The sequence below is a fragment of the Marmota monax genome, unplaced genomic scaffold, assembly GCF_021218885.2.
Source record: "Marmota monax isolate L192 unplaced genomic scaffold, Marmota_monax_Labrador192_F-V1.1 WCK01_AAM20220418_F8-fsc00006, whole genome shotgun sequence".
NCBI classification, from domain to species: Eukaryota; Metazoa; Chordata; class Mammalia; order Rodentia; family Sciuridae; genus Marmota; species Marmota monax.
This window is the reverse complement of record NW_026693712.1, coordinates 19,878,564-19,906,054: the sequence shown is the minus strand read 5'-3', so window position 1 is coordinate 19,906,054 and position 27,491 is coordinate 19,878,564. Positions and strand designations below refer to the sequence as shown.

Sequence of the window (27,491 nt, the reverse complement as noted above, 5' to 3'; positions counted from 1 at the left end):
GAAATCAGATATAACTTTACATGAAGTTTTCAAGCTTAAAATATGCAAGAAATTATGTTAATAAGTCCTCCTTTAAACTCCACAAAGTGGGGATTGTTCCTTCTGTGCAATTTGAAACCACCATCATCTATGCCCTCTAATACAGATGGAATGAGTTTGACAGTGAAATGAGTGCTCTGTTTCTTGTCTCAGCACTAGTTACATCTGAGGCTCCTGGTGTGAGAGAGATCTTAGCCTCTTGATCTCAGCATCCTTGGATGTTGGGAAAAAGTTGACCTTATTTATTCCTCTGTCTGGTCCTACTGTGCTAGGACCTACTGGGGCTGGAGAATCATGAAGTGCATCCTGGCAAGTATGGCAGATTCTTGGCATTCACTTCCTGGAAGTTCCTCCCCTGGTGCTGCCCAGGCATGGCATCTTGTCTGAGGGTGTTTATACCAACTAAAGAACACTAATTAAAAATCTTTTACCATTTTTATCCCCTGATCTGATAAAGTAGATCCTGCAGGGAGCCTAGTGATCTGCACGGTTACTACCAGTTGTCTTTGATAAGAGGTGTGCAAGGTGATGCTTGAATTTCCCCCACATATAACAACTGAGGTACAGGCTAGGTGCCATTTTAAATCTCCCCAGGCTGTGGTGGTAGTCCTTTGTGTGGGAAGATTGGGAGAGGAACAGCCAATCCCAGGCCCTATGAGCTCTATTTTCTGTCCACTTGTTAAGGATTATTATCGAACAATTTCTTATTGCCCCTACCCTTATCTTTGCTTTCTGAGCCTAGTTTTAGAATTTTGCAGAATAAAGTTAGGAGGTGATTTTAGCTGCCCTTTTTTCAACTGACACATTTGGCATCAAAGAGGAATGTGGTGCAAAACAGCTAGCTGTTCATTTAAGGTTTCTTTTCTGCCACAAGTGGCTTTTCAAGTTTCACATGTCAACAATGATGGTCATCAAGGGAAACAAAAGAGAGAGACATTCACTTTTTACATTATACACAATTTTAATAACAAAACTTTCCTGTACACTGTACTTTGTCCCCCCGCCAAGACTCCCTATATAATAATATGTTCTTCCCACCCCCAACCCATCTACCCAGATCCCACCCCCCAAAAAATGGCTCTTGAAGGTGATTGAACACAATGTATTTGGACTGTACTTTGTGTTTCCAGTCTCAGTATTGATAGGCTCACCAAACATTTTTTTATATCAGACTATTATTTTTTTTTAAATCAAGGAAGAAAAAGTTAGTTGAAGGAGCTGCAGAAATTTCCTAATGTTTGCAGTAACAAAATAAAAACTTGAACAATGATTTTCTATGTTTTTGGACCTTATTCAAGTACTGTGAGTTTGTCCCAGGTTAGATAGGTAGAAATATTTAATTATCTATGGATGGCCTTGTCTTTTTTTGTCTTTTTCTGACTCAAGCACTTTAACCAATAAAGTATGACAACTGCCCCAAAGCAGACATTTGAGATAGGTCTGTTACTGTATTGCTGTACTAAAAAATGATTGTGTAGATCAGCTGTTAAAAATATTATTTAAAAATTTTTATGTTGATATCCACACTTGAGAGAGAGAGAAAGAGACAGACAGAAAAACGGAATATCTATGTATAGGGAATATGTCATAAGAAAATAATATGCCTGTTTTGAATTTTAGGATTCAGAACTAGTGCTACATAGGACTCATTTTTATTAGGAAGATGGAGTCTAGCTCTTGGTGACTAGCATTAGAATAAGCAGATGGATTTTAATAATTAGTGGGAGTTGGGAAGTTCAGACAATTCCATTCATTGAATTGGTACAGAAATTAACTTAGGCACATTAAGAAATTACATGTGTTAGTACAGATTTTTGGCTTAAAAAATTAGTATCTTTGCTTTTTGATGCTGGCAGTAAGTGTTCTCAGAGTTATGTGGATTTGCAAATTTACCAGCCCACTCTTTAGAGAAAGGTGATTTAAATTGCTGGCAGGCTACAGAAATGAATAGAAATAATTGCAAACTAGTTCTTGGTTCCTAGGTAGATATGGTATTATAGTCATCTTTGGCTTTCTTTTTTTCTAGAAGAAAAGGGATTTTTTTTTAGCTTTTTATTAATATTTTTCTATAACCTTGAAAATTGGGTGGGGGCCAGGAGAAAGGATGGGTGAATGGGTGGTGGTGAAGTGAATAAGACCCCACCACATTACAAAAGCCCTGGCATAGTGACCAGGATCTGTAGTGTTGGTGTGATACTCCTCCACCCTGGCCAGTTGGTGAAAAAAGCACAGTTGGCAGTCTCATCTTCAAACCTGTGCTGATAACTGAAATACAAGTTAAATGGAACCCTGCTTTCTCTGGGAAATTAAAAAGGGAAATTTGTGCTTTAAACGAGAAAGGAAAATTCTTGTTTGGCATTATTCTCTTTTCTCAGTGGGAATTACTCCAAAATGTAGAGGGTTTTTAAAAAAAAAAGTTATTTTTCAACTGAAAAGTATGCTTTGGTGGTCCTTGTAAAGCTGTTTCCCTGATTACTAAATGGCTTTTTCACATACATTAAGGATTTTGTCAACTGATGGTCCATTTTACTAACTATATTCTTTTAGGATTAATGTGGGAATTCCCAGCTAATATTTCTTATCCCTTTACTCATTTTTAATTAATTTTGGTTTTAATTTGAAATGATGGGAAATCACCTTCTGCTATTCTTCAGGGCTGATGAAATCTTGTGTATTCTGAACAAGCTATCTGTCATCTGACAAATGGCTATGGTCACCCTGATAAATGAGTTGGGAAATTTTAGCCCATGGAGTTCTCATTTGTAACAGGGGCTTCTAATCTAGCCCCTCCGTGGGGAAGTAGTGCACTGCACTCTGTGCCAGAAAATCAGCTTCTGTCTCTGCTTGAGCATGACAGTGTCTGGTTTAACAAGAGATGAAATGCTCACTCACTGAAGATAACTGAACTGGGCTGAGTCTTTGACAAACTAATCTACCCACCTTAAAAAATGTAGAGAGCACATTTTCATCATTATGTGTAATCTTGTCCACTTTTTATTGAGACATATTTTCTTTGAAATGTAAGTAATCTTATCAGTATTAGAGAAAAATTATAATTAAACCTTATGGGTGAAATTATAGAGTTAATATGTTTTAAATTCAATCTTGGGAAGAAAATATGCCTTGAGTGAAGGATATAATGTTAACATTTATATTAAAAGATGTCTGTCTGTCTCTCTCTTGCCTGTAGTAGTGATTGCCTCTAAAGATTTGTGCCTTTTTAACATACAGTAAAATGACAATTGTAAAAATGCTCACTTTTCTAAAATCAAATTAGTGTTTTAATTTCAGGGTTTTTTTTAAACATAATGGAACCTTCTTTATGGAAAAATTCTGGGTGAATTGGTAACTTGCATCTATACCCCAAATATATCATAGTTTTATCATATAAATCATAATCGAAGAAATAGGATACTTGTGGTTGTTTTCTGCATGAATAAATGGGCATCATTATCATTTGTTATTATGGAATGTTCATATTTACACTGGAGAACCTCCCCCTCTTCCCTTTTCAGTGCAGGTCCAGGGGCCTTGCCCTGTTTGGTGCAGATTGTATATAATCATCACTCCTGGCTGCTTAGTTACTTCAGCTAACCTGAGAGTCAGGTTTCAAAATCTTTCTTTGCTCTTCATCCCCTCACTTCCATGCTGTCTTCTGGTTACTGCTGTGTGGCCGCATAGGCATTTTGGTGTCCTAGCCTAGATTCACTTCAGTAATATGTTGTTCTTGTTTCATAGAAGAGTGTCACTCCCTCCTGTGAATGTGTATCTTTATTAAAAGATCAAAATTGAGAATATAATGAAAATAGATTTTTTTTTCATTAAAAAAATGAGAATTAGTGTTATGCCTGTTGCTATTCAATTTTAATTTTGGCTCTTTGAGGTTTAAAAATTTAAAGATCAGGAAAAGGCAGAATAAAGAGATTTAAACCCCTTTGACAAGGCATTTTTGATTGTGACAGGGTTGTGGGGTGGGGGGAGTTTTTTTCTGAACTGGAGAGAACATGTCAGGGTTATTAAATTGACTCAATTTTTCTTTTTTCTCTGAAATAATTTTTTTTCACATAGATGTAAATATAGGATTTAGTATGTTAATTAGTAAATTGGTAATTTAGTACTAGTTTAAAATAATAGTCTAAATGCCACAAAAATAAACATGTTCATTGTAAGTCAAACTAGATGATAAGAAGTCGGTGTAATTATTTAGTATTGATTTCATTGTAATGAGACCTTTTTACAATCCCTTGGATTCTTTATGTAAATATATCAAAGAGTCACTCAGCTTATTAGAGTTATATAAAGGGTGCTGATTTCATGATGTGGACTTTGATAATGTCTACTAACCCAGGCAGAAACTCTGGAAGAAAAGTGTTTAATATTTATCAGTCTTCAGTATACATGTAATTCTACTTCTTGTACTAGAAGTAGATTACAGATTTGAGTAAATACCAAATTATCATATAAGAGAACTTTGCTATCTCCTTTTAAGCAGCAAGCCAGTTGTGATACATAGAATGAAGAACAGTCATCAAATAGGTATTGATCCATATCTGTTTCTGCTCAATACCTTCTTTTCAAATTGTTTTCAGTAGGAAAAAAAATAGCATATGGAGACCTTAGTGTAAATATTTACACACTAGTATATAATTACATGTGAAACGGTCTATTTTGAAGTAAGCATTTTTAGACTTTCCAACAGGAGTGCAAATTAATGTGATCATTGCTTCATTTAACACTTAAAATATGGTTTCATTTAAAAAATTAAAAATACTTCAACACTTCAAAAACTAAGTCTCCACTTGGTTTGGAAAATTAGGCTTAATGTCACCATTGGTAAAAATTAGATATGTATTTAGCCCCTACTATGTAAAATAGGTTACTTATCTGATATGATTTTTGATGACGGGTAGGTATTATACTTCACATTCTTTGTATGGCAGCTGCTGACACTTGCACTGTCCATAACCATTAATGATGATGAAGGGTCCTTCATGGGTGGGTTCATACTCATTATACGGTCCTTGGTCTGACATGTTTGACATATGGAGTCGTGTTTGGGATCGGAGCTGCCTATGGTTCTGAATCATTGAGCACTGCCTGATTCTTCTTAAAGTGGGAGGGCAGCACTTCCTAGAGATGAACACTATAAAAATAATAAAAAAGAAAGAAAACAATAAAGCCATTGTTCCTGTAATTACCCGCTGAGTAAAGATGGCATTGTCTGGTTCGGGAAAGTGTTCCTCTGTAGTAACTGCTATGCCTGCAGTAGTTGGAATTTCTTTGTCTCCCACATGGTAACTTGATGAGCTTATTCTTTTTGTATATTCAGTGGTTGGATCTCTATAAGTTGTAGCCATGGCAGTGACAGTGGTTGATAAGTTCCAGCAGAGCTGAAATCCATGGACTGCATCTAGAATATCCTCTCCTTGGGTGTGGTCAGGGCTGTGGCATAGGATGGAGTGCTCCCACCGACCTTGGAAACTGCCCAGCCAAGAGGCCAGAGCACATATTCGGGGACTGCATTCCCACAGATTGCCAGAGAGGCCAACAATTGTGAGGGATCTCAAGGAGCCTAAGATCTTGGAATCAAGACTGTTTAACTTGTTGTTATCCATGAGGAGTATTTTAAGATTAGGCATCGTTTCAAACACTGTGAAGTCGATGGCTTTGATTTCATTTCCAGTCAGGTCTAGCTTTTCTAAAGTGCTCCAGGTCCACTCCATCCCACACGTCAAGTTGCTAATTTTGTTCCATTGTAAGAAGAGCGTGTGCAGACTGCTTAGCCGGAGGAAATGAGCAAAATTAATCTTCGTCAGCTGGTTGTGCTCTAGGTGAAGTTCTCTCAGTTTGATTAATCCTGCAAATCCATTTCGAGCCAAACTTCGCAAACGGTTTGTGCTCAGATCCAGAAACTCCAGACTACGACAGTCCCAGAACAGGCGTACTGGGATAGTCCGCAGGGAGTTGGAACGTAAATGCAAGGTCTGCAGCTTCCGAAGGCCATAGAAGAGCTCTGGGTGCAGAGATGACAGCTGATTAAAAGACAGGTCCAAATTTTGCAGGTTAATCAGTTGGGTAAAAGTTGTATTTGGCAAGTAAAATATTTTGTTGGAACTTAAGATTAATTCCTTAAGTTTATATAGTCCTTGGAAAGCATCTTCTTTTACTGTTGAGATTTGATTGTGATCTAAGTGGAGCCAGGTAAGTTGACTGAAGCTGGCAAATTGATCTCTTTCGAGCTCTGTGATGTGATTGTGCCTCAGGGACAGGCCCAGAGAGCCCTTGTCTGTGGCGTTTGGCACTGAGTGGAAGCCCTGAGAGTCGCAGTAGAATAGCAGCTTCTCGCAGCGGCATTTGGGTGGACACGCCATACCCAGGGCAGGCAGCATTTTTAAAACCATACTCATTGCATATATTGCTGCCAGCATAGGGGCCCCTAATGGCCACTTGAAATGTAAGCCTGCAGAATATAATTTAAGGAAAACAAGAAGATAGGATATTTTTTCAGCAGAACATATGGGCTATTAAAAAAAAAACAACATAACATTATGGTGAAAGATTTCATTTATATAACTTATTTTTCATTTACTGCAGAAAAATTAACCTTGTTGGTATGACTAGAACACAACTTAAACCATTTAAAAAGAAGATAAAGCATGTTCCTATCATTAGCTGCCTTTACCTAAACCTCAAAATCCAAAAACGTGACAGTGATTTCCCTCAAAATCCTAAAACGTGAAATCAATGGCTTATTTTAACAGCGTGATTCCTTGTTGACTGTACAAGACATATAAATGCATGGACTTACCCATTCTTCTGAGTACATTGGAGGCTGCATTCAGTCGAGGTTGTCAGACTCAACGCAGTGAGTCTGTAAAAGGCTCTAACATGCAGGAGCCTTTGACCAGTTTCCTGTTTTCTGTGTCCCAGGCTTTCCTTGTAAAATTGAATCCACCAGGGTGAGTTGTTTTTTCCTTAGCATATACCTCTGGAAAGCATTGGTTTCATTTTCTGTGATGCTCTAATCTCCTAAAACAGTTTTGAATGTAAGTTATTAATTTTCTCCCCTCAATTTGCTGCTGGTCATCAAAGCTTCAGTCTCTCCTTTCCGTAGCCGTTAGTTCTCTCTGTCTTAACTTGTTGATGGCAGATGGGCGGCTTGTTGCAGAGAAGAGCTCCTGGAGCAGCATGAGTGCATTTACTGAAAAGCTTTTCCGAGAAACGGCACAAGAATGGATTTGCTTATGTGCTGCGACCACACAGAACTGTATATAGGCTGACGTCACCGGGTGACGTGTCTTTTGTTTGGGTTTTCCAGAAGCTTTACTGTTAAAAAGCACTGTGCTTTGTAACAGTATTGGGGTCGTCGTAAGACCCTTGATCACAATAAAGCAAGAGAAGAATTCCTGACTTTAAAACATGATATTCCTTCAGTGTAGGAAGCAGCAGTGAGGTTGTAATAAAGGCTGCATTCAAGAAGACCCAGACCCATCGGAACAGTGAGTCGGACTAGCAGAGTGATGATTTTTAATGCGTGTAAGAGCCAGTGTTAGACTGAGATTCTGCATAGAGATCGTTTAAATGGGCAGAAGCCTGCACAATTGATTTATAAAGTGCTGCTTTAATGCCAGCCTATGCAAGGTAGTGTTGCTGCTCTGGTAGTTTGAAATGCTGCTCAGTTGCCTTGTTGTCATGCTTGGTTAAAATCTAAGCATGACTGTGATTTGCTTTAGGTATGTTGGTGAATTAGTGGGCTTGACTTTTTTTGGCTTTAAGAGCTTAACATCTTAAACCAAGAATAAAGGGTGTGTGTAGGGGCTTCCAAAAGAAAGCACTTAAAAAAAAAAAAAGAATTTCAGGGGAACTCTAAAAAGATTTCCCCTCTGTCCTGTTTTATAACAATGTTTGCTCACCATGCTGATGGAAAAATATTGCTGAGTTGATATTTGAATGCCCTAGTAGGAGAAAAGGGCAGGTGAATACCATTGCTTTAACATACATGACCTAACTATTAACAGGGATGATTTGGACAAGTAATGCAATGTGGTTGGATTCTAACATGGTCCACTTTATTTACTTTAGCATCTCTCTTTCTCCTTAACTGAAAGCCTCATCTGGTGTTTAGATTGGGGGGTTGTGGGGCTGAAATAATAGAACATTTGCACACTAGCTCCTATTGACACACTTAAGAACTGACTTTGAGTCTCATACTATTGTTGGAATCTCTCTTGTAGGTACAAAAGGTCACTCATTCTTTGGAATAGAATTTTTGCTTTGGCTTGTTTTTGCTTGACCTAACTCTAGCTTCTCCCTGTCAGCGTCATCACTTTTCAGACCTTGGATATGAATGTACAGCTCTAGATTTAGTGTATAAACATAAATGATGTTCCTAGCATGGGTCAGTGTCATATTTTCAGGACTGTTTAAGGTAAAACATTTTACACATCTTCCCTTAATGATTTGACCCCCATACACCTATGCACTTATCCTTAGTGATTCTTGTCTCAGACTTGAGGGCAGAAATCTCAAAACTGAAATAAAAACATCATTGTCCTATTGGATTCTTAAGGTTTCACTCCACTGGGCAAGTCTAAGAACTCATGGTCTAAAGGGCTAAAATTTTTGTGTTGGAGCATGGTATTGCAGTGAGGACTAGATGACTCTAAGGTCCTTTCCTTGTTGCCTGTGTAAAGGGGCTATGGAAACTTAGCAATGCAGGGATGTACTTTGAGTTCTCCTAAAAGCAACCCCAAGATGGAGTTGGAATTACAAGAGTTTTACTGGGGGAAATGCCTGGGAAGTATAAAAGGAGAAAAAAGGCAACAGGAATACTGAGGACTGGTAGAGTCTTCTGTCTAATACATGTGAAGGGAGAAGGGAAAGACAAATTAGACAGTTTGTAGTGTAGTTCTTAGGTAAGTCTCATTGACTAAACAGAAATCCCCAGGCCAAAGTTGCCCCTGGGATTCTGTTTACAGTCTTAGGACTGAGCCCACACTAGCACTGTGTTCCTTTATGTTGCTGATTTATGGAGAGAGGGAGAAAGGTCTTGTTTTGGACCCCAAGGATGCCACTTCCCCCACTGACCTTGATTTTTTTTTTTTCCTATAGTTTCTCCTTATAGGCTAGATGTTTGCCGGGCTTGAGAAATTTTGTTGCTTGTTCATTTTCGTGTGGATAAGGTTTAATCAGATTCCTACAAGGTCTATGACCCTAGGTTTCAGAAATACTGTTCTGCAGGAGCTTGCCCCAAAAAGTTAACAAGGAGGGGAATCTCACATGGATGGTCTCTGGTAATCCTCTCCCCCCCACCCACCCAACAAGAAGCCAGTCCTTGTGGTGTTGTAATATCTTACTGAAGTCAGCCACTCTCTGATTAAAAACAAAACAAAACACAAAACAATACAGAAGCCAGATTAATAACTTCCCTTAAGTAACTACTTCCATGAAAGAAGTGTGTGAGTCAATTGGATTAGGACAGCCACAGTTGGGATTGAGTTGGATGCGAAAATTTAGGGGGAAAAACATTTCCTTCCCTTTGGATTCTTAGGTCATGTAGATTAGAAAGATGAAAACTATCTTTTGTATACAAATAAATGGAAACTAATTAAATTGTATTATCTTAGTACTATTATAAAAGACTTGTGGGCCTGGACATTTGTCCAATGAAGCAATGAAAAGTCTTAGTAATTATTATTGTTTTAATAAGAGAGATGGTCTCCACTATGTTGCCTAAAATGACCTCAAATTCAAGATCCTCCCTCTTCAACTTCCTGAGTAGCTGGAGCTATAAGGAAACATAATTGCTCTTGATCTCCATCAAATCATTTTTTGATGCCCCAGAAGAAGTGGGCAGTACTGATGCTGTATCATAGGACCCAGGAGTACACCAGCGTCTTTTCTTACCTGCTTGCTCTTTAGATTCAAAAGGCCAAGGCTGTGGACCTAAAAATCGTGTTTGCCTTAAAATTGATAGAAGTGGTAGAGCACTTGCCCAGTATGTGTGATGCACTGAGTTCTATCCCCAGCACCTCATAAAAAAAACTAAATAAACAAAATAAAGGTATTTAAAAAATGGTGGAAAACACAGTTCCAATTGATGAAATTTTGTATCATATTTTGGTCTTTATCTTTCTTTAGTTGAAAGGGCTATACAGATGCCCTGTTCTTTCTGAACTAAAATTTCTTGATTTTCATTTTAGAACAGCTTTATTCTACATACAGATACTTTTGACTTAATTAAAGTGATAGTACAACTTTTGGAAGATACTATGTGTCATCTCTTTCAATTCTTATTAGTTTAGATGCTCATGATTAAGGTAGAGGAGAAAATAAAATTTAACTAGTCTCTCCTCTCTGTAAAATGGTTTTAAGCAGATTTAGTGTGTTAAATTATAGCAGGGTTTAGGTGGCTGTTGTTGTCAGCGTTCCTCCACATTAGAGTTTACTCTTAATATATATTGCTGATTAGAGAGAGTTATTCCCCTACTTGGAGAAATGTGTATACATATGTAACTACATAGCTATATCTATCTATAGATATATTTTCTTTTTGTCGGGGTGCGGGGGAGTGCCAGGGATTAAACCCAGGAGTGCTTAACCACTGAGCCACATTCTTCAGCCCTTTTTAGTTTTGATCTTGAGACAGGTCTCAATGAATTGTTTAGGGCCTCAGTCTCCCCAGCCACTGGGATTAAAGGTATGTGCCACCATACCCAGCACATTTTCTGTTCTTTTGTGGTTGATAAGGAGCTTTGTTTTATACCAAAAAAAGTCAAATGTTTCCTTAATTGTGCCCAATTCTAAAAGTTGCTAATACCCTAGCACCAGACTGATATACAGAAGTGCCCTGGAGATAATTTAAAACTTTATTGTTGACAGTCTTGATTGCTCCTTGGAAAATCTCTTCACATTTATCAAAAAATGATAGCAGTTTTTAGGGTAGAGAGCCTAAACTTTGCAGGTCTGAATATTTCTTCTGCTGAGATCCTTTTGGGGGGTCTTAGTTGGTAAGCACATACTTGGACCTGTGTTGTATTGAGACTTGTATTATAATGAATAAGTGAGCTTTAAGTGTATTTTTGTTTTTGGAAGGAAGAAGGAATCTTTCCTTTTGAAAGTAAGTGTCCATATTACATTAGGCCTCTAGAATCCCAGTTTTTTGCCTGAATTATCCCTTTCCTTGTCCACTGTTGACATTTTAAAAGTTTTTTGTCCTCCTGTTAGTAAACCCAACAGAGAAAACTGTTGAAAAGGATGTTGTTTACTACACTAGTGGTGGTGAATGGTGTTCCATTTTTATCTTGTAAGTTACACAGTTTGAAACCCATCTTTCTAGTTTTGGGGGCATGTGCATTTGGGCATTTGTTGCTCTTGCAGGATGTTAGGGTCAGGATCATGTAACGGCCTACTTCCATTGTGCTAGAGTTATTCTGTGCCCAGAGATAGATAATTCAGTACATCTTGGTGATATACCTAAGTTGGACATTAGGTGAGGGAAATCTTCCATAAGAGAAGATTACGCAGGTGTTAAACCAAGGCAATCTTTCATTTTTCTGCCATAGACATCAATAACAAAACAAATATAACAATCTTGAAATCTTGATTAATATATACACAGACTGAAATATATATGACCAGACCACTCTTCCTCTGTCAGTGGCTTTCTTGTATTCATGTCTCCCCCTTCCTTTGTGTATAGCAAGCTTTGTTTTTTATTCTTAAATACTAGCCCAACCTTGGGATTGCCCTTTCTGGAATCTCCATCTCTACATTTCAGAGTGGCTTTTGATTTAGTCAGGTTTTCTCCTCCCAGTATAGACTGCCATTGGCTACACAGAGCCATTTGAAATTGGGAGATGATATACCCATTCATACTTACTTGAAGAATCTCTCTTAATTTTAGTGGGCTCTCTGACCCAATTGGCTAAATTTAAAGGAACTGATTTGCATGTATATTGGCTAGACGATAGCACTCTTGTTTGCTGAAGCTTGGAAACATCATTCTCTAAGAACCTTCTTAATAAGTTCTAGGGTGGAATGGCAGTAACATGTGCCAAGGCAATAAAAAAATTAAATATGTGATATTATTAATGCAAAAGAAATAAAAGGCAAATTTATATATAAAGTAAGGTTCTGTCAGTTAAACTTCTGGGCTACAGGGTATGTTTATTTAAAACTGATAGACATTGCTTTTCCAAAAAGTTTTAAAATCATTTTCTACGTCCTGCCCTAGTCTGTAATTATGTACCAACCATCCCTGCCTGCCATTAACACCATTGTGGAAGCCATCACACTCTGAATATGTATACAAAGCTGATAGTGAAAAATATTCTTTTGTTTCTTCTTTAAAGAGGCTTAAAATTGGACATCATTTTGTATGGATATTGGCATTTTCTTTTTCACAGGTAATATGTTACATTTTTTTCATTCCAACTCTCTAGTCTCAGGACTGGTCATTTTCATATAGACTTGTGTGACTTTTTTTTTTAATGAAGGAGATTAACTTTATCATGTTTTACAAATATTTCTTCTAGTCACTTGTCTTTTGAAGGGTTTTATGGTTTTTGCTAAATGTAGCTCTGTCATCTGAGAAAATATCCAAATTGTAATGCTCATTTCTTAGCTCTTATTGAGGTAAGAAAGAGAAGGGAAATAGAGTGATATGTAATGTTAGAATTCCTCACCTATTGTTTAAAACTTTTGGATGAAATAAATAGTATTAGGCATACTAGAAACTATTCTATTCTTTGTAATTGAGGGATAGGGTTCTCTTTAAAAGGGGTTTAAGGGGTTGGCTCAGTGGTAGAGTCCTTGCCTGGTATGGGTCGGGCACTGGGTTCGGTCCTCAGCATCACATAAATATAAAATAAAGATATTTTGTCCACCTAAAACTAAAGGATGAATATTGAAAACAAAGGGGATGGGGATTTAAGAACATATGTCTACAAAACCATTATATTGTAAGATTAAGGTACTGTTGAGCTTTGTATAGATTTTCAATAACTTCTTGTCGCATATTCAGCTTACACAGAGCCCAGCAGCCATCTGTGGGCCAGGTGGAAATAATGGTCAATTGCTTCTCATGTTATTCACATCAAACCATTTAGGTACACATCCAAAAAAGCAGGGAGTGTGGGTATTGGGAATTGAAGTCAGGGATGATCAATCTCTGCTTATATCCTCAATCCTTTTTATTTTATTTTTGAGACAGGGTCTCCCTGGCAGCTGAGGCTCACCTCAAACTCATGATCCTCCTGCTTCAGCCTCCTTAGTTGATGGGATTACATGGGTGCGCCATTGCTCCTGGAGCTGGATGGACTCTGTAAATAGGTGTTAGTCTCCTTTGGTTTAAAAATGTTTTTCCTCAAGATTCTCTTTAGTCCTCAGTCTTCTCTGAAGGCTTCTTGAGGCAATTATTAGCTTGATGCATCATTTCCTTTCTGAAGTTTTATACCCCTTTCTTTATTTGAAACCTTCTTCTGTATGGATGACAGCTTCAGTGTTTCCCTTTTTTCTCATTATTTTGAGAGGAAAAGGCTTTAGGTGTCCATTTTGACTTGGGCCTTATAAAAGGCTAATTTAATTTAATTTTAATTTTCTGAAGACTGATGAAGGCATTGTATATAATTAATTAGACCTTCCTGTTATATTAATTTAGACTTTCCTGCCTCCTTTTAAATCATATTATGCCGCAGTCTAGCTGGGCACAAAATAACCGAGCAGCCACAAAGCCTTGTAGGTTCAAACAGCAACTCTTTATTCCCCAACTCTCACCCGCACTCTACACACACTTCCCGGGAACACACTCCCTCCACCAGGCTCCACGTGCCAATTCTCCCAGAACCCCTGGAGAACTCAATGGGAACTCCAAAGTAGCAGCGGGCACCCCGAGGCAGCAGGATCTGCTCTAATCCTGGAGCAGGGTCACCTTTCAGCCATTCCCTCTGGCAAAAATGCCAGGCGTCATTCTGACTAAACTGTGGCTCTCAACAATATTAAGGTTAATAAAACCTGAGTTTGACCCTCTTGTCCCACCCTTTCCAACCTTACTCTAGATTAAAAGGAGAACAGAAAGCAGTATTTGGAGTTTGAAAAGTCTTAATGTTTTTCCTAATGACAAAGAAACAGGAGACTGGTGATTTGCCACATTAAGTCATATGACTTTTAAACATGTCTGTAATTGGCTACTTGTTTTTCTTTTCCTCCACAGCCAATGACAGATAAAGTCAACAAGTAATTGACTGAGGATCAGTTATTTTAAAGATTCCTCACTACTTCCAATAATGTTTATACAAGTTGAGCATCCCCAATCTGGAAGACTCTGAAATCTGAAATATTTCTGGTTCAAAGCATTTCAGATAAGGGATGTTTAACCGTTATATTCTAAGTTTGCTTTTCTTAACATTATGTTTGAGTGACTTTATTTTTGCCCCAATTAAACTATTGCTAAAAATTCATAATGAGTTTAATTTCAGAAGTAAAATCATGTTTTACAGATCACTAAGCTTTCCACTTTGATCAAGCTTTGTGTTAAGGCTGTGAGCGTGTGTGTCTGTGTGTGTATGTATGTACATATAATCATTCCCCCTGCCTTTTTCAGTACAGGAGGTTGAACTTGGGTGGGCCCTTACATGTTAGGCAAGCACTGTACCATTGGAATCCTAAACCTGCTATTTGAACTGTACTTTTTTTAAAAAAAGTAATTAAAAGTGGTCTATCTAATGTAACCTCAAAAGTTTAGTAAATATCTGCTTCTGATCTGCCGTGTCTTGATTAATAAGGCATAAACTTCTATTTCTCACAGTAATAAGAAAGACAAATTGATTTTGGGAGCAGTTTGGCAAATATCAGAATTAACAGATTCATGGAATGAATTGCATTGTATCTAAATGAATTTTCCTATGTGACTATAATTCCTTCAAAAGTCAACTCATGGGGGGCTGGGGCTGTGGCCCAGTGGTGGAGCACTTGCTTAGCACACACAAGATCCTGGGTTCTATCCTTAGCACCACATAAAAATAAATAAATAAAATAAAGGTATTTTGTCCAAGTACAACTAAAAATTTTGTCCAAGTACAACTAAAAAATAAATATTAAAAAAAAAATCATTTCATGGATTTGGTTTTATATAATTTTCACAGTAAATCCTTTTACCCAAATTGAGGGAAAATCTGGGCATTCTAGGTGGCAGGAGATTGGGCTCTTATATCGTCAGTGAACCCAACTTTTGGGTTTCAAATTCCAAATAGTTTCAGAATAGATGATTAGCGATACCCTCCAAAATTGACAAGGAACAATGACAGACATTACTGAGTTTATTTAGAGAAATTTTCTTGAAGTAAATGTTTGGGTGTCTAAGGAATGTGCTGAGACTTTCCAGATTGAAGCATTGATGATAAGATGAGTTTGATTTTGATTCAATTTTAGACATCTTTTGTCTTAGATCCTGGCATTTCGACTTTGAGATTGTCAGTGACTTTTTAGTTTTGAGTTCTCTTTTGACTGATGGCCTTGAATAAATTAAAAGTTTTCTGCAGGTAGCAATCCTCCAACCTCAATCAGTTTTTGTTGATATTAGTAGATTACCAACTAAAGTAATATTAGCAGACTACTTAATTTTATTGGCAGTTCAGGAATGTTGGTGGAAAGGGTAAGGAATGAGACCCTGGCCAGGGTCTTCATAGTGACCATCTCAATTTTTCACTTAAATTTCAACTCTTAATATTTGTAAGTTCCTTCTTATGTCCTTTCTCTTCTTTGCTAAATAACCTGTAGTCCTCAATGTTCTTTCTCTCTTTTCTTTAGTAGTGTGTAGAAATGAAGTCAGAGAGATAAGTGGCATTGTCCCTCACTTAACAGAAGATGTAAATAACAAATCATGTAAAACATACAACCAGATCTCATCCTTACCCATTTATCTGGTGTGCTGGCTTATATACTGATAGTATACTCATACCAGAATGTTTCAAGGGCACCCAAAGGGAGAACACTGGGTTAAATTCCTTAGTCCATTTATATCTCTCCGATGATGATGATGAAGAAGAAGAAGAAGAAGATGATGATGATGATTTTATTTTTGGCCATACTGGGTACCCTACCACTGAGCTGTATCCCCAGCCCTTTTTATTTTATTTTTGGGACAGGATCTCAAACTTGCTGAGGCTACCCTTGAACTTGTAATCCTCCTGCCTCAGCCCCCCAGGTTGCTAGAATTGCAGGTGTGCACCACTGTGTCCTGCTTCCCCTGTGTTTACTAACATGTTTTTCAGAAACAACTACATATGTTTTGGGATAGGGGAGGGGACTTCTAATGGACTTCCTAGTTTAATGTAGCTTTTGTCTTACTAGGTATTTCTAAGGACACAATTAGCACCACCTGGGATAAAAACTTTGTCCCCTTTCTTTCATCTAGCAGCTATTTTGTTTCTATTCAGAATATTACCCAGGCAAATCTCAACTCATCACCACCCTTTCCCACCTCTATAGAAGTATTGATTTATATACCTTTCCAAGAGTGGCTAATATCTTCTTTTCTGTACACTACAATTGCATTAAGCTTAGCCTAGAAGTTCTTAAAAAAAAAAAAAAAAGACAATTTCACAAAGCATTCTGATTTGAACTGTATAATATACATTGTTAACTCTGATTATGGTACATCTTAGTTTTAAAACATTGTTTTGTATTGGTGTTAGTGTCAGGGACCATCTTTGATCTCTGACTTTCTTTAAAAATCTCATAGTTCATCAACATATAACTTATTCTACTTATAGTTCAAGGGCAGCTTGTTTATTAATGAACTTGGTGTATGCTGAATCTTGAGTTAACACAAAAATGTATTTTTAAACAAATGGCTTTGTCTCTTGGCTCCTTATTTTGGTAAAATCCTTTCAATTCCAATCTCAGATAATATGGAAACCAAGAGTTGTTAAGTTTTTATGAAGAAAACCATATAGGATACTTTCCATATTTTATAACTTTGGTCTAAAAAAGGTATACTAAACCAGGCTGGGTGGTGCATGCCTATATTCCCAGCGACAGGGGAGGTTGAGGCAGGAGGATCACAAGTTTGTTGCCAGCCTAGGCAATTTAACAAGAGCCTGTCTCAAAATCAAAATAAAGGGGATAGGGATAGGGCTGGGTTGTAGCTTAGTGGTAGACTGCTTGCCTAGCACGTGTGAGGCACTGGGTTTGATCCTCAACACCACATAAAATAAATAAATAAATAAATAAAGGTATTGTGTCAGTCTACAACTAAAAACAATTTTAAAAAAAAGTGATGGGGATATAGCTCAGTGGTAGAACACCCCTGGGTTAAATCCCTTGTATTGCATGTATGCCTAAATATATAAATAAATTTTAAAAATTAAAAAGTTGTACTTTTTTCAATGTTTATAGAGCACTAAATAGCTATAGACTCTTACTAAGGTTCCCTGTGAATCTGAAATGTTTATCTCTTACGTTTTTGTGTAGGCTGGACGTAAAGAAAGAAGTGATGCACTCAATTCTGCAATCGATAAAATGACCAAGAAGACCAGGGACTTGCGTAGACAGGTAAGCTGGAAGAAAGTACTGATTGCTTTTCTAAGTTCTTGATTTTGTAGCTTTAATTAAAATTCTAATAAATACTGGATTAAATAATGAATAAAAAACTTTATGTGCAGCAGATTAAACCCAGGGCCTTACACATGCCAGGCAAGCGCTTTACCACTGAGTTATATTCCCAGCTCCTTTTATTTTTTTATTTTGAGACAGTATCTTGCTAAGTTGCTGATGCTGGCCTCGAATTTAGGATCCTCCTGCCTCAGCCTCCTCAGTAGCTGGGATTACATGTGTGCCACGGTTTCAGGCTTGGGTTTATGTTTTTATTGGGGGAAAAGGATGGATTTTCACAGAAAAGTGACTGTCTCTGTATTTTTGCTGATAAAGTCCATAATGGCTAATAAAATCTCATAGGGATATGGAATAATGTGGTCCCATTGGGGTGGACTGAATAAGTTAAGTCTAGCATGAAAAGGATGATTTGGGGACATATGAAAATACCCTCGAAGGATCTCGTTATATTATGTACAGTAGAGACAAATATTCCAATTACTCATTTGACTTGCCCCATTCTGATCACATACTTGCAGTTCCCTTAGATCTTTGGTGGAGATATGTTTCTAGTTCAAGTATGATAGGTATAGAGGTATTTGGCGTGCTGAGATTTCCATCTGAAAATCAGACTGAGTTTTAATTTTTAAAGAAGTTAGGATTGAATTTATACGAGAAAGTATTAAGACATAAGAAATTATAATTAATTCAGACAATTTCTAAAAAACTAGTAGAGAGACATTTTATTGCTCATGTCTGATTTAAAGCAAAATTAAAGACAGAACTATCCCTGATTCAATTTCCTTTTGGTGAACAGTATCAGGAATGTTTGTAAAGATGGCGTCTGGTTTGTAGCTCAATGGTGGAGTACATGTTTAGCATACATTATACTCAATTTTGATCTCCCAACTCCACCGCCACCCCCCAAATTTTATAAAGATATCCTTTAAGTTTTAAAGTGCCTAGTGTGTTAGCACTTTTAGATAAGCCAGAAAGTTCTTTTTTTCTCTTTTCATTTCATTTAGTTAATTAAGCTAATTATATATATTCAAGGCTGCGTGCCACTTCACCCAGAGCTGCTTTCTGTTCAGCTTTGTATTATTCCTGTAAGATGTAAGCCTTAGTTTTGTAATTCCTAAGAAAAAAGAATGTTGTCTTGAAAACTAGATTCTATCTGAAGTGTTGTGAGTATAGTGGAAACCACTGTCTCCATGATCCTATGTTTCCTGTGTTGCAGGTTATGGCAATTGCATTACTGGTTGCACTCATATATTGCACTCATATGAGTGCAACCAATCTATCATATGCTTCTATTAGATTTAAAAGTACAAAAGAGAAAAAATGATCTAGCTACTTGGTGGAAATAAAATCAAATTTATACAATTTAATTATTAGCTCCGCAAAGCTGTCATGGACCACGTTTCAGATTCTTTCCTGGAAACCAACGTTCCACTTTTAGTATTGATTGAAGCTGCAAAGAATGGAAATGAGAAAGAAGTTAAGGAGTATGCCCAAGTTTTTCGTGAACATGCCAACAAATTGATTGAGGTAAGTACATTAGCAGTTTCATTAACTGTTAAGTAACTTGGTGAAGTGTGGCAAGTCTAATTCACATGCTTTAATCAGCTAAAAAATGTTAAGGGTTCACCTAATATGCAACATGTATAAAATGAGAATTTTATTGTCACTGAATATCCCAAGCCACCATTTTTGTCAGTTTTACACTAATTATATAGACAGACTCCATCTTAGAAACTTCACATCATAACAATGTTAATATGAGTAAAGATATATCATGACACTGTTTTAAAAGCAGTGTAGAAAATGGTTGTAGCTAAGAGCTGGAGCTCTCAGGGAGTCACATTGTCTGGCCTTGTCTCCTGGCAGGTTACCTAAGCCCTCTCAATTTCTATTTCTTGTCTGTTAGATCAGGATACTAATGATACCTACCTTGGGGTTATTTTAAGGAACAAAAGATGATGTATGTCAGGTGCTTACTAGTTTTATGTCGGAGTCATAGACTCAGACCCATCTTATTACTTTAAAAATGAAGAAAATTATTCTGAATTTTAAAATTTCTCAATCAGTAAGAATGGGGTGAGGATGAATACTCTGAACCTATATAAATCATGATATGATGGATTAATTCCCAATCAAATACTAAGCTTTTTATAGAAAATATTTCTATCAACAAGAGTAGGTGGACTTGCTCTCTATGTAATATGGAATTATCTATTTTATTAAAAATTTTAAAAATGAAGCATATTTAAAAATTTTTAAATTAAAAGTGAAGAAAATGAGCCCTGACATGATGCTAATTAGATATATTTACAGAGTAGAAATCTGTATAGCAGTGGTTGGTTTGTTTGTAGGGTCATAAGAATAAAAAGTGAATTGTCATTAAATTTCCAGGTAAGTTAAGCTAACTGAATTTGTTATTATTTAATTTATTCATTACTATATTTGTGAAATGTGACACACAGTAAACATATACTCAAGTTGTTTAATTTTATAAATTAATGCAAAACACTTAAAATTTGATGAAGATATTATGTAAACCATTTGGTAAGTTGGTCATTACCTAAGAACAGAAAATGGCCTTCATGTAAAATGTGTGTCTTGTGCATTTGAATTTATGGTAACATTAGCCCAGGTTAATACCATAACAATATTCCAAGGAAAACATCAGTAATCACATTAAATGCATTACTAATTTTAAATCTAGTTTTTTTGAACATTAATTGTTATTCTGACCTGAATTGATTATGTACAGAATACATAGGTAAGTCTACTGCTATTTAAGTTAATAATTTTGGCATCTGCAACTAAAATTGGAGACTTTCATTTGTGTCTCCATTAAGCATAATCTTGTTCGTAATGGTCACATGACAACACGGATGTAATTTCCAAATGTACAAAGATTGTGTCAGGAAGGCAATCTCTTATAAGTAGCTTGTATTAGGGTTTGTCTGAGTGATAGCAATCAAGGACACTGCCAGCCTTAACAAGCTCAGTGTGGCAGCTAAAGAGAGGGCAGCCCTTGTTTTTGCTTGAGTTGGAGGGCCCTTTATTGTGGCCAACTGCATTATCTTCAGCCTCTATCCAGCGTTAACAGAACTAACACTTTCTGAAGATGGACTATATACCAATACTCTGTACTTTCCACAACAGCATTTTTCAGGTAAGTGAATTGAGGCTTAAAGACTTTAAGTGCTTGCCTAAGTTTAGTCAAATTGTATCCCTGCAACAATGAGAATTGTGTGCCCCAGCTCATTATCTTAGTGATAGCCTAATACTCACTGAGAAGCACAGGGGTGGGGTGGAATTCGTAACATTGGAGACCTTGCTTCAGAAGTTTTCCCAAGCTTGTGATTTTTATTTCATTCTGAACATCACTAAGTGCTTCTTTAGAGATTAGAATGTATTCCCACCACAGCTCAGTTCTAACCCTTTTCTAACCTCTTTCCCTTCTCTGTGTCCTCAATCCCCACACCCGCCCCCTTCTTATCTATGTATTAAATGACATGTGGCCTTTCAATGCCTGAGGCATAACCATAGGCTTTGTAATACCATTCTATAAACAGTTAAATTACATTTATAATAATAGAGATAGTAAGATATATAATTGCATATGTCTATGAAAAGGAAATGAATTTTCAAAGTGTTTTAGAAGCTTTAAATTCCTGACTCAAGGCAAAGCTTTATTCTTCAATGACAAGGCTTCTTTACCCTTTACTACTTTTGCGTTGTAATGAAATATATTGAACTAGTCAAAGATTTGTTTTGGCAAAGTTAAAATACCTCCTTGTGAGCGGTTTGTTAATTTTTTTTTTTTTTTTTTTTTTTTTTTTACTTCTTTTTAGTCATTCCCTCCTAATTGGAGTAGATGTCTACAGGCCAATTTTGGTTTGAGAGCCATTTTCTTTGGGGCTGAGGGAAATGAAAAGCTGAGCTGAGCTGAGCTCAACTATGGGGATAAGGCCCTGGCAGGAAAGGAGAAGCTCAGATTTTGCAGCCTCTCTGCAGAATACTACCAGATACATTTGGGAGAAGTGGATCTCCTAAAATACTACAGTACAGTTCTGATACTAACCATCAGGAATTAGTAAAGTCCCACAGATGAATGCCATGGTCCCCAGCAAGATTGCCCATATCTCAAATGCTAGCTGCCAGTTTGGGGTACCCAGGCCACTTCTACTCTGATCAATTGGCTACAAATCTAGGGGTTTCCCGTGATCCATCGCAGGTTTAATAATTCATTAGAACATTTCATGTAACATTTTGTTTTAAAAGACGTATATCAGAACTGACCAAATGAAGAGAGGCACAGTGGGCAACTGGGAAGGGCATAGATGCAAAGATGTACCCCTTCGCAGTGGAATCGAGGCACATCCACCCTCCTGTCACATCCATGTATACACCAACCAAGTAACTTCTCTGTTTGTGTCCAGAGTTTTAGTGAGGTTTCATCGTAGTTATGATTAATTGAATATATGATTTAATGGAGCTTATTTCCAGTTCCCCTCTCCTCCAATAAGGAACTGACCTTAGAGCCCCAATTGTCTAATCAGATGGTTGTCCCCCTCACCTAAATCACCTTATTAACATAAATTACTAGGGCCAGCTGTGAAAAATCAAGAGAATCTTATCACTACTGAAATTTCAATAATTTGTACATTCCTTCCCAGAAATCTAGCACACGAAACAAATTAGATAATATTCAACACCTCCTTTGAAGGTATGTGGAATGCATAGTTTTCAGGTAGCTTGACTTCACAGCCAGCCTACCTTGCTACCAAACCATAAGCACAACATGGAAGCAGTAAGAGAGGACAGGTTTGTTTCCTGTAGCTTATGTAGACCCTTTTTATGGCTTTTACCCAGTCATGTACTACTTCTCTTACCTTGTAACTATTTGCTTTATTTGAGTTTTGTTTTTCCCTTTAGTTTCTGCCCTTTAGCAGTCAGGCTTTCTCTTTTCTCCAGGAAATCAAATTCATCTCTTCATACCAGGGTGAGTGGTTCTTCCTCCTGAAATTAAAGATTCTCACTGTGTGGATCCCTTTCTGCAGCATTTTTTATCATCATGTAATCTTTCTTTGACTCCTTCAGTTGTGAGAAACTCACTTCCTCCAGAAGTAGTATATTCTAATAGTAGAGTCTCTGGTGATTAGGAGCAGAGGGCCAGTCTCCTCTTAAACCTTCCCACCCATCTTGCTGCTCCACATGTGTGAGTTGAGAGTTACTTTGAGTATACAGTATATATCTATATATTTCTAATATGTGGTATGGAAAAAGAATATAAAATAACTTATTGGTAATTTTTGATAACTGTGTACATGTTGAAATAATATTTTGGGGTTAATAAAACATCATTAATTTTGTCTTTTAGTTTTTTTGGTGTGGCTACTAAATAATCGACAAGTTCTTATGTAGTTCACAGTATATTTCTGTTGGACAAATTACTAGTCTACATGATTTACTCAGGCCCTCCAGAGGTTCTCTTCATCACAGTTCTTCCCTGGCTGCCCTCCATTCAAGTGCCAGCCCTCACTGAACACCTCCTTCAGTGATAGCAGATAGAGGTAGAGCTATAGCCAAGACTTCCATCATTCCAGAGGTAGACTGTGTATCCCAGGATGGCTTTGGCCTTTGGGCAGCATATGCGCTCTGTGATGCCTCTGAGCTCATTGTCAGTCAGAGCTTCTGGGTTTTTCCTGTGGAGGTGATACTGCACATTGCCATCTTGTCCATTCCTGTCAGTATGGTGTGTGTTAGTGTACAACTATATGTGTGGGTTTGACACTCATTGAATATAAATTTACATCCAATTTAGTGTTTTATCAGGATTTCTGTTGCCATGTTCTTCATATTATTGGCTACCTCTTTGAAATTTTTTTATCTTCATTTTAGGAAGATGAGTATGTCTTTTCTACTTTTATCTAATCTGATCTTTAAAAAAATATGTTGACTTAAGACAAAGCACAAGATAAGAACCTTTCTGCTTGCTACTGAAAATCATTCTCTTGATTGGAACAGTTAGCCCTTTAGCCAATTAAGACTTCCTTCAATTTTTATTTATTCACTTTATTTTTTGTGGTATTGGGGATCGAACCCAGGGGTACTCTACCACTGAGCTCTATCCCTAGCTAGCCCCCCCCTTAAATTTTTATTTTAAGTTTTAAATGGACGCAATACCTTTATTTTGTTTATTTTAATGTGGGGCTGAGAATTACCTTACGTGTCCTAGGTAAGTGCTATACCCTTGAGCCACAACCCCAGCCCCTCCCTAGCTCCCCTTTTTAAAAATTATTATTTTTTTAAGTTGTAGATGGACACAATCCCCTGCCCTTCTTCTCCCCCACCCCTTCTCTCTGTCTTTTGTGCTGAGGATTGAACCCAGTGCAGGTGAGTGCTCTACCACTGAGCCACAACCCCAGTTGTCCTCCCCAGCCCCCACCCCTGCCAGCCCTTTTATTTTTAATTTTGATCCGGATCTCAAAAGTTGCCACATGTGGCCTTACACTTGAAAATTTGGAATCCTCCTGCTTCAGCCTCTTGAGTAACTTGGATTAGAGGCTTGCATCTTCATGCCAGGCTAAGGATTCCTTTATTTTATCTTGCTAAGTCATCTAGATAGAACATGTTCACACCATACCCTTCATATCCTTTTAATGTCTACCTTGTTTACCTCCATAAAAATGAGGTGACAATAGGAATAGTCTGTTCTAGCAGCTTCTTTGTGGAGACTAGCTGCCTTCCACTTCCCAGCGCAAGTTCTATTAAAAATACTATTCAGTAATTTAATATCATTAAAACCTAGAAATGGGAAGCACATTTGCAAGGTTGATAGAGAGCATCTGCCTTGCAAAGTGACTGTCCAGGTAGTTGAGAGTTACTTGTCCATGTTGGCTCAAGTGTGTGGATTTTGACCTTTTTATGTTTAATAACATTGATGTACTCCAAAAAGCATTATATATACTTATAATTAAACTTTTAAAAAAATAATGGTTTCTCTATGAACACTTGGGTGCTGCTGTGTATATCATTCAGGTAGCTGCTTCTGGAGTTAGATGACCTCTCTCATCTAATCCCTGAGGTGTGTATTTGGTGTTAGAAAATAAGTTTTTCAACACTGATAACCAGGTTCCTTTCCAGAATCATGTGGGGATGCCATGCGATCACTGCATTGGAGATCTAGAGCCACATAAAAATCTCAGTGGTTAAGGTGCGCCTAGGGTTGTCTGTGACAACACTGCTTAGACTCATTTTTCCTAACTTATTTATTAGAGAAATAAGAAGAGTCTCTGAAAGTAATCCTATGCAGAATAGTGTCCGAGGGAGAAAGATAAAAGTGCCAATTTAGATTAGGTTCGGTTTTAGCAAACTGCCATTTTGAAATACAGCAGGGCTGGGGGGGGGGGGGCGGCTATGAAAATGTGATCACAAGTTCATTTTAGCAAATTTATAAAAATTTTAAAAACACAAGAAAATAACATTGTGGTGTAGATTCATATACAGTAATGTATGTGAATGGTTTTTAAAAAAACATACACAAAATTGATGCAGAGGATTATTTATTGCATTAGATGATATCATAACATGTTATATTGTAATTTGTTTCCCCCCACTTATCATATCATGGCCATTTTACCATGCACAATGTATGTGGTACAATGTATATTACTAGACCATTTATTTAACATATATTATTCTTTTATCTAATCTGATCTTTAGGCATTTAGGTTATTTAGGTTGTTCTTATTACTGATATATATATATATTATATGTTTTATGTATGTATATGTTTTATATATATGGATATAAAATGCTTTGATAAAACATCTTGTATTTTTCTTATGCCAGTGTTCCACCTAGTTTTCCAAGCTAAAAATCTAGTACTTATCCTTGTTTTTTTGTTTTTTTAAACCCCATTATTTTCCATATCTAATCAATAAGTCCCCATATCATTCACTTCCTTAGTCCAAGCTGTCATTTTTTACTGTATATTTGCAGCAGCCTCCTGAATTTTGATTTGTTTGCTTGCACTCTTATTCCTCTCTAGCCTCTTCTTTGCAAAGGAATGAATATGATCTCTTTAAACTAGTTCATATCATTCCTTTGCTTCATGACCACCATTGGCTTCCAGGCATACTTGCAATAAAATCCTAAAGTCCAGGTTGTTAGCCATGGCCCAGAAAGTACCTTGTCTGCTTTTCCAGCTGCACTTAGTCCTGAATTTTCTTGCTGGTTGGTCCCTTCCATGATCAACTACTTCTTCCTTTTTGATTGTGTCTTAACTATGTCATCTAGCCAGATGTTACTGCCATAGAGAGGTTTTCTTGGATTCCCTCTGTCTCATCCTCCGGCAGTCATTTTTTTCATCTCATCACCTGTTTTTTGTTCTTCATAGCTCTTATGTGCTGAGATTTTTTGGATTTGCTTACTTTTCTTTCTTGTCTGGACCCATCTATTCCAATAGAACATAAATTCAATGAGAACATAGACCTAGAAGAATTCCTAGAACATAGCAGGTATCCAACAACTATTGAATGAACCTCCTATTTCTGAAAGTTACCAGTCACCCAGTTGTTCGCTATTCAGATTTCTGAGCAACCATGCCCAAATACTCTGATTCAGTGGTCTGAGGACTATATTTTGGGAAATGCACAGTTGTGCAGTACAACAGAGTAGCTAGTGTTAGTGAGCTTTGTCTTGTTCATAGATATTGGTAAAATTTATACAAAAAGACATCATAATGTATCCTTCTTATAATGGGGAAGAGTTTTGATCTTCTGGGATGTGGAGATGAAGAGAAAAACTGGGAGATTGGGAGTTGTTTGGGGGTGTGTGTGTGTGTGTGTTTTCCAGTACTGGGATTGAACCCAGGTTCTCTGTACAACTGCGCTATATCTCTATACCACCCCACCCCTTTCTTTATAATTTTTTTGGCATGATCTTCCTAAATTGCTGAGGCTGGCCTTAAACTTGTGATTTCCCTGCCTCAGCATCCTGTCTCTTGAGATCACGTGTTACACCACATACTTGGCAAGGAGAGTTTTATTTTGTCTTTTAAGATTAAATGACATAGATTTGAGCAGTATTATTTTATTTACCTAAAAAAAAAAAAAAAAGCTTTCAAAAACATAAGCAAACTTTCTGTATTAGAAAGAGAAAAAATGTTAATAAGATTCTTATAATGAATATTATGGAGTTCCTAATATATCCAGGTGACTATTGTGGATACCAAGGATATAATAGTTTGTAAAAGAAAAATCCCTACTGACATGAAGACTGTCTTTTACCAAGGAAGGAGAGAGAATCATAATAAATGTGAATTTTATGTGGTTTATATATTTTGTATAATGTAGTGTTAATTTTGCTGAAGGGAGATAAAAAAATTGTTATCCATTTTATCAGTGTTTAAATGGAAGTTGAGTACAAAAGCTGTTTTTTTCATTAGCCTTTTAATACATGCCCAAAATAAATTTAGAGCTAATATTTTGCTTCTTGCTAACTTAGTTTTTGGAAGTCTTATATATTGCTTCAATAGACTAATTTCCCCTTGGATCAAATGAAATAGAATACAAAGTTTATGCTCTAATTTGGGGTGTCATAATGTTTCTTCAAATGGTATGAATAGTTCCTGAGTAGTATTAGAAAATAACACCATCTTAAAGTAGAAACCTCTTACGGTGCCCTATGTTGTATATCATGTTATAGAAATACATGTTGGTTTCAAGAATGAAAACCACAGGCCAACGGTTGAGGTTTTATCAACAGAAGCAACTTTCCTTCTGTGTACACACAGTATCAGTAACTATGTGGCCATGGCTGCCTATTGGATCCTTCTTATAATG

General features: G+C 37.0%; 2 protein-coding genes across 5 annotated transcripts in view; one reads left to right on the top strand and one right to left on the bottom strand.

Annotated features, from left to right (window-relative positions):
- The window catches only part of Ctnna1 (catenin alpha 1), a 173,494-nt gene that overhangs the window by 105,135 nt on the left and 40,868 nt on the right, over nucleotides 1-27,491 (top strand). For all 4 annotated transcript variants that reach the window (XM_058584297.1, XM_058584299.1, XM_058584296.1 and 1 more), the window contains 2 exons: nucleotides 17,512-17,592; nucleotides 19,027-19,179. In XM_058584297.1, the coding sequence (XP_058440280.1) occupies nucleotides 17,512-17,592; nucleotides 19,027-19,179 (234 nt within the window). The remainder of the gene's footprint in view (nucleotides 1-17,511; nucleotides 17,593-19,026; nucleotides 19,180-27,491) is intronic.
- Lrrtm2 (leucine rich repeat transmembrane neuronal 2) lies at nucleotides 1,098-7,488 on the bottom strand. The gene is made up of 2 exons (XM_046460406.2): nucleotides 6,848-7,488; nucleotides 1,098-6,499 (listed from the first exon to the last, which is right to left on the bottom strand). Exons 1-2 carry the CDS (start codon nucleotides 6,849-6,851, stop codon nucleotides 4,953-4,955), a joined length of 1,551 nt encoding a protein of 516 aa, XP_046316362.1. The 5' UTR covers nucleotides 6,852-7,488; the 3' UTR covers nucleotides 1,098-4,952.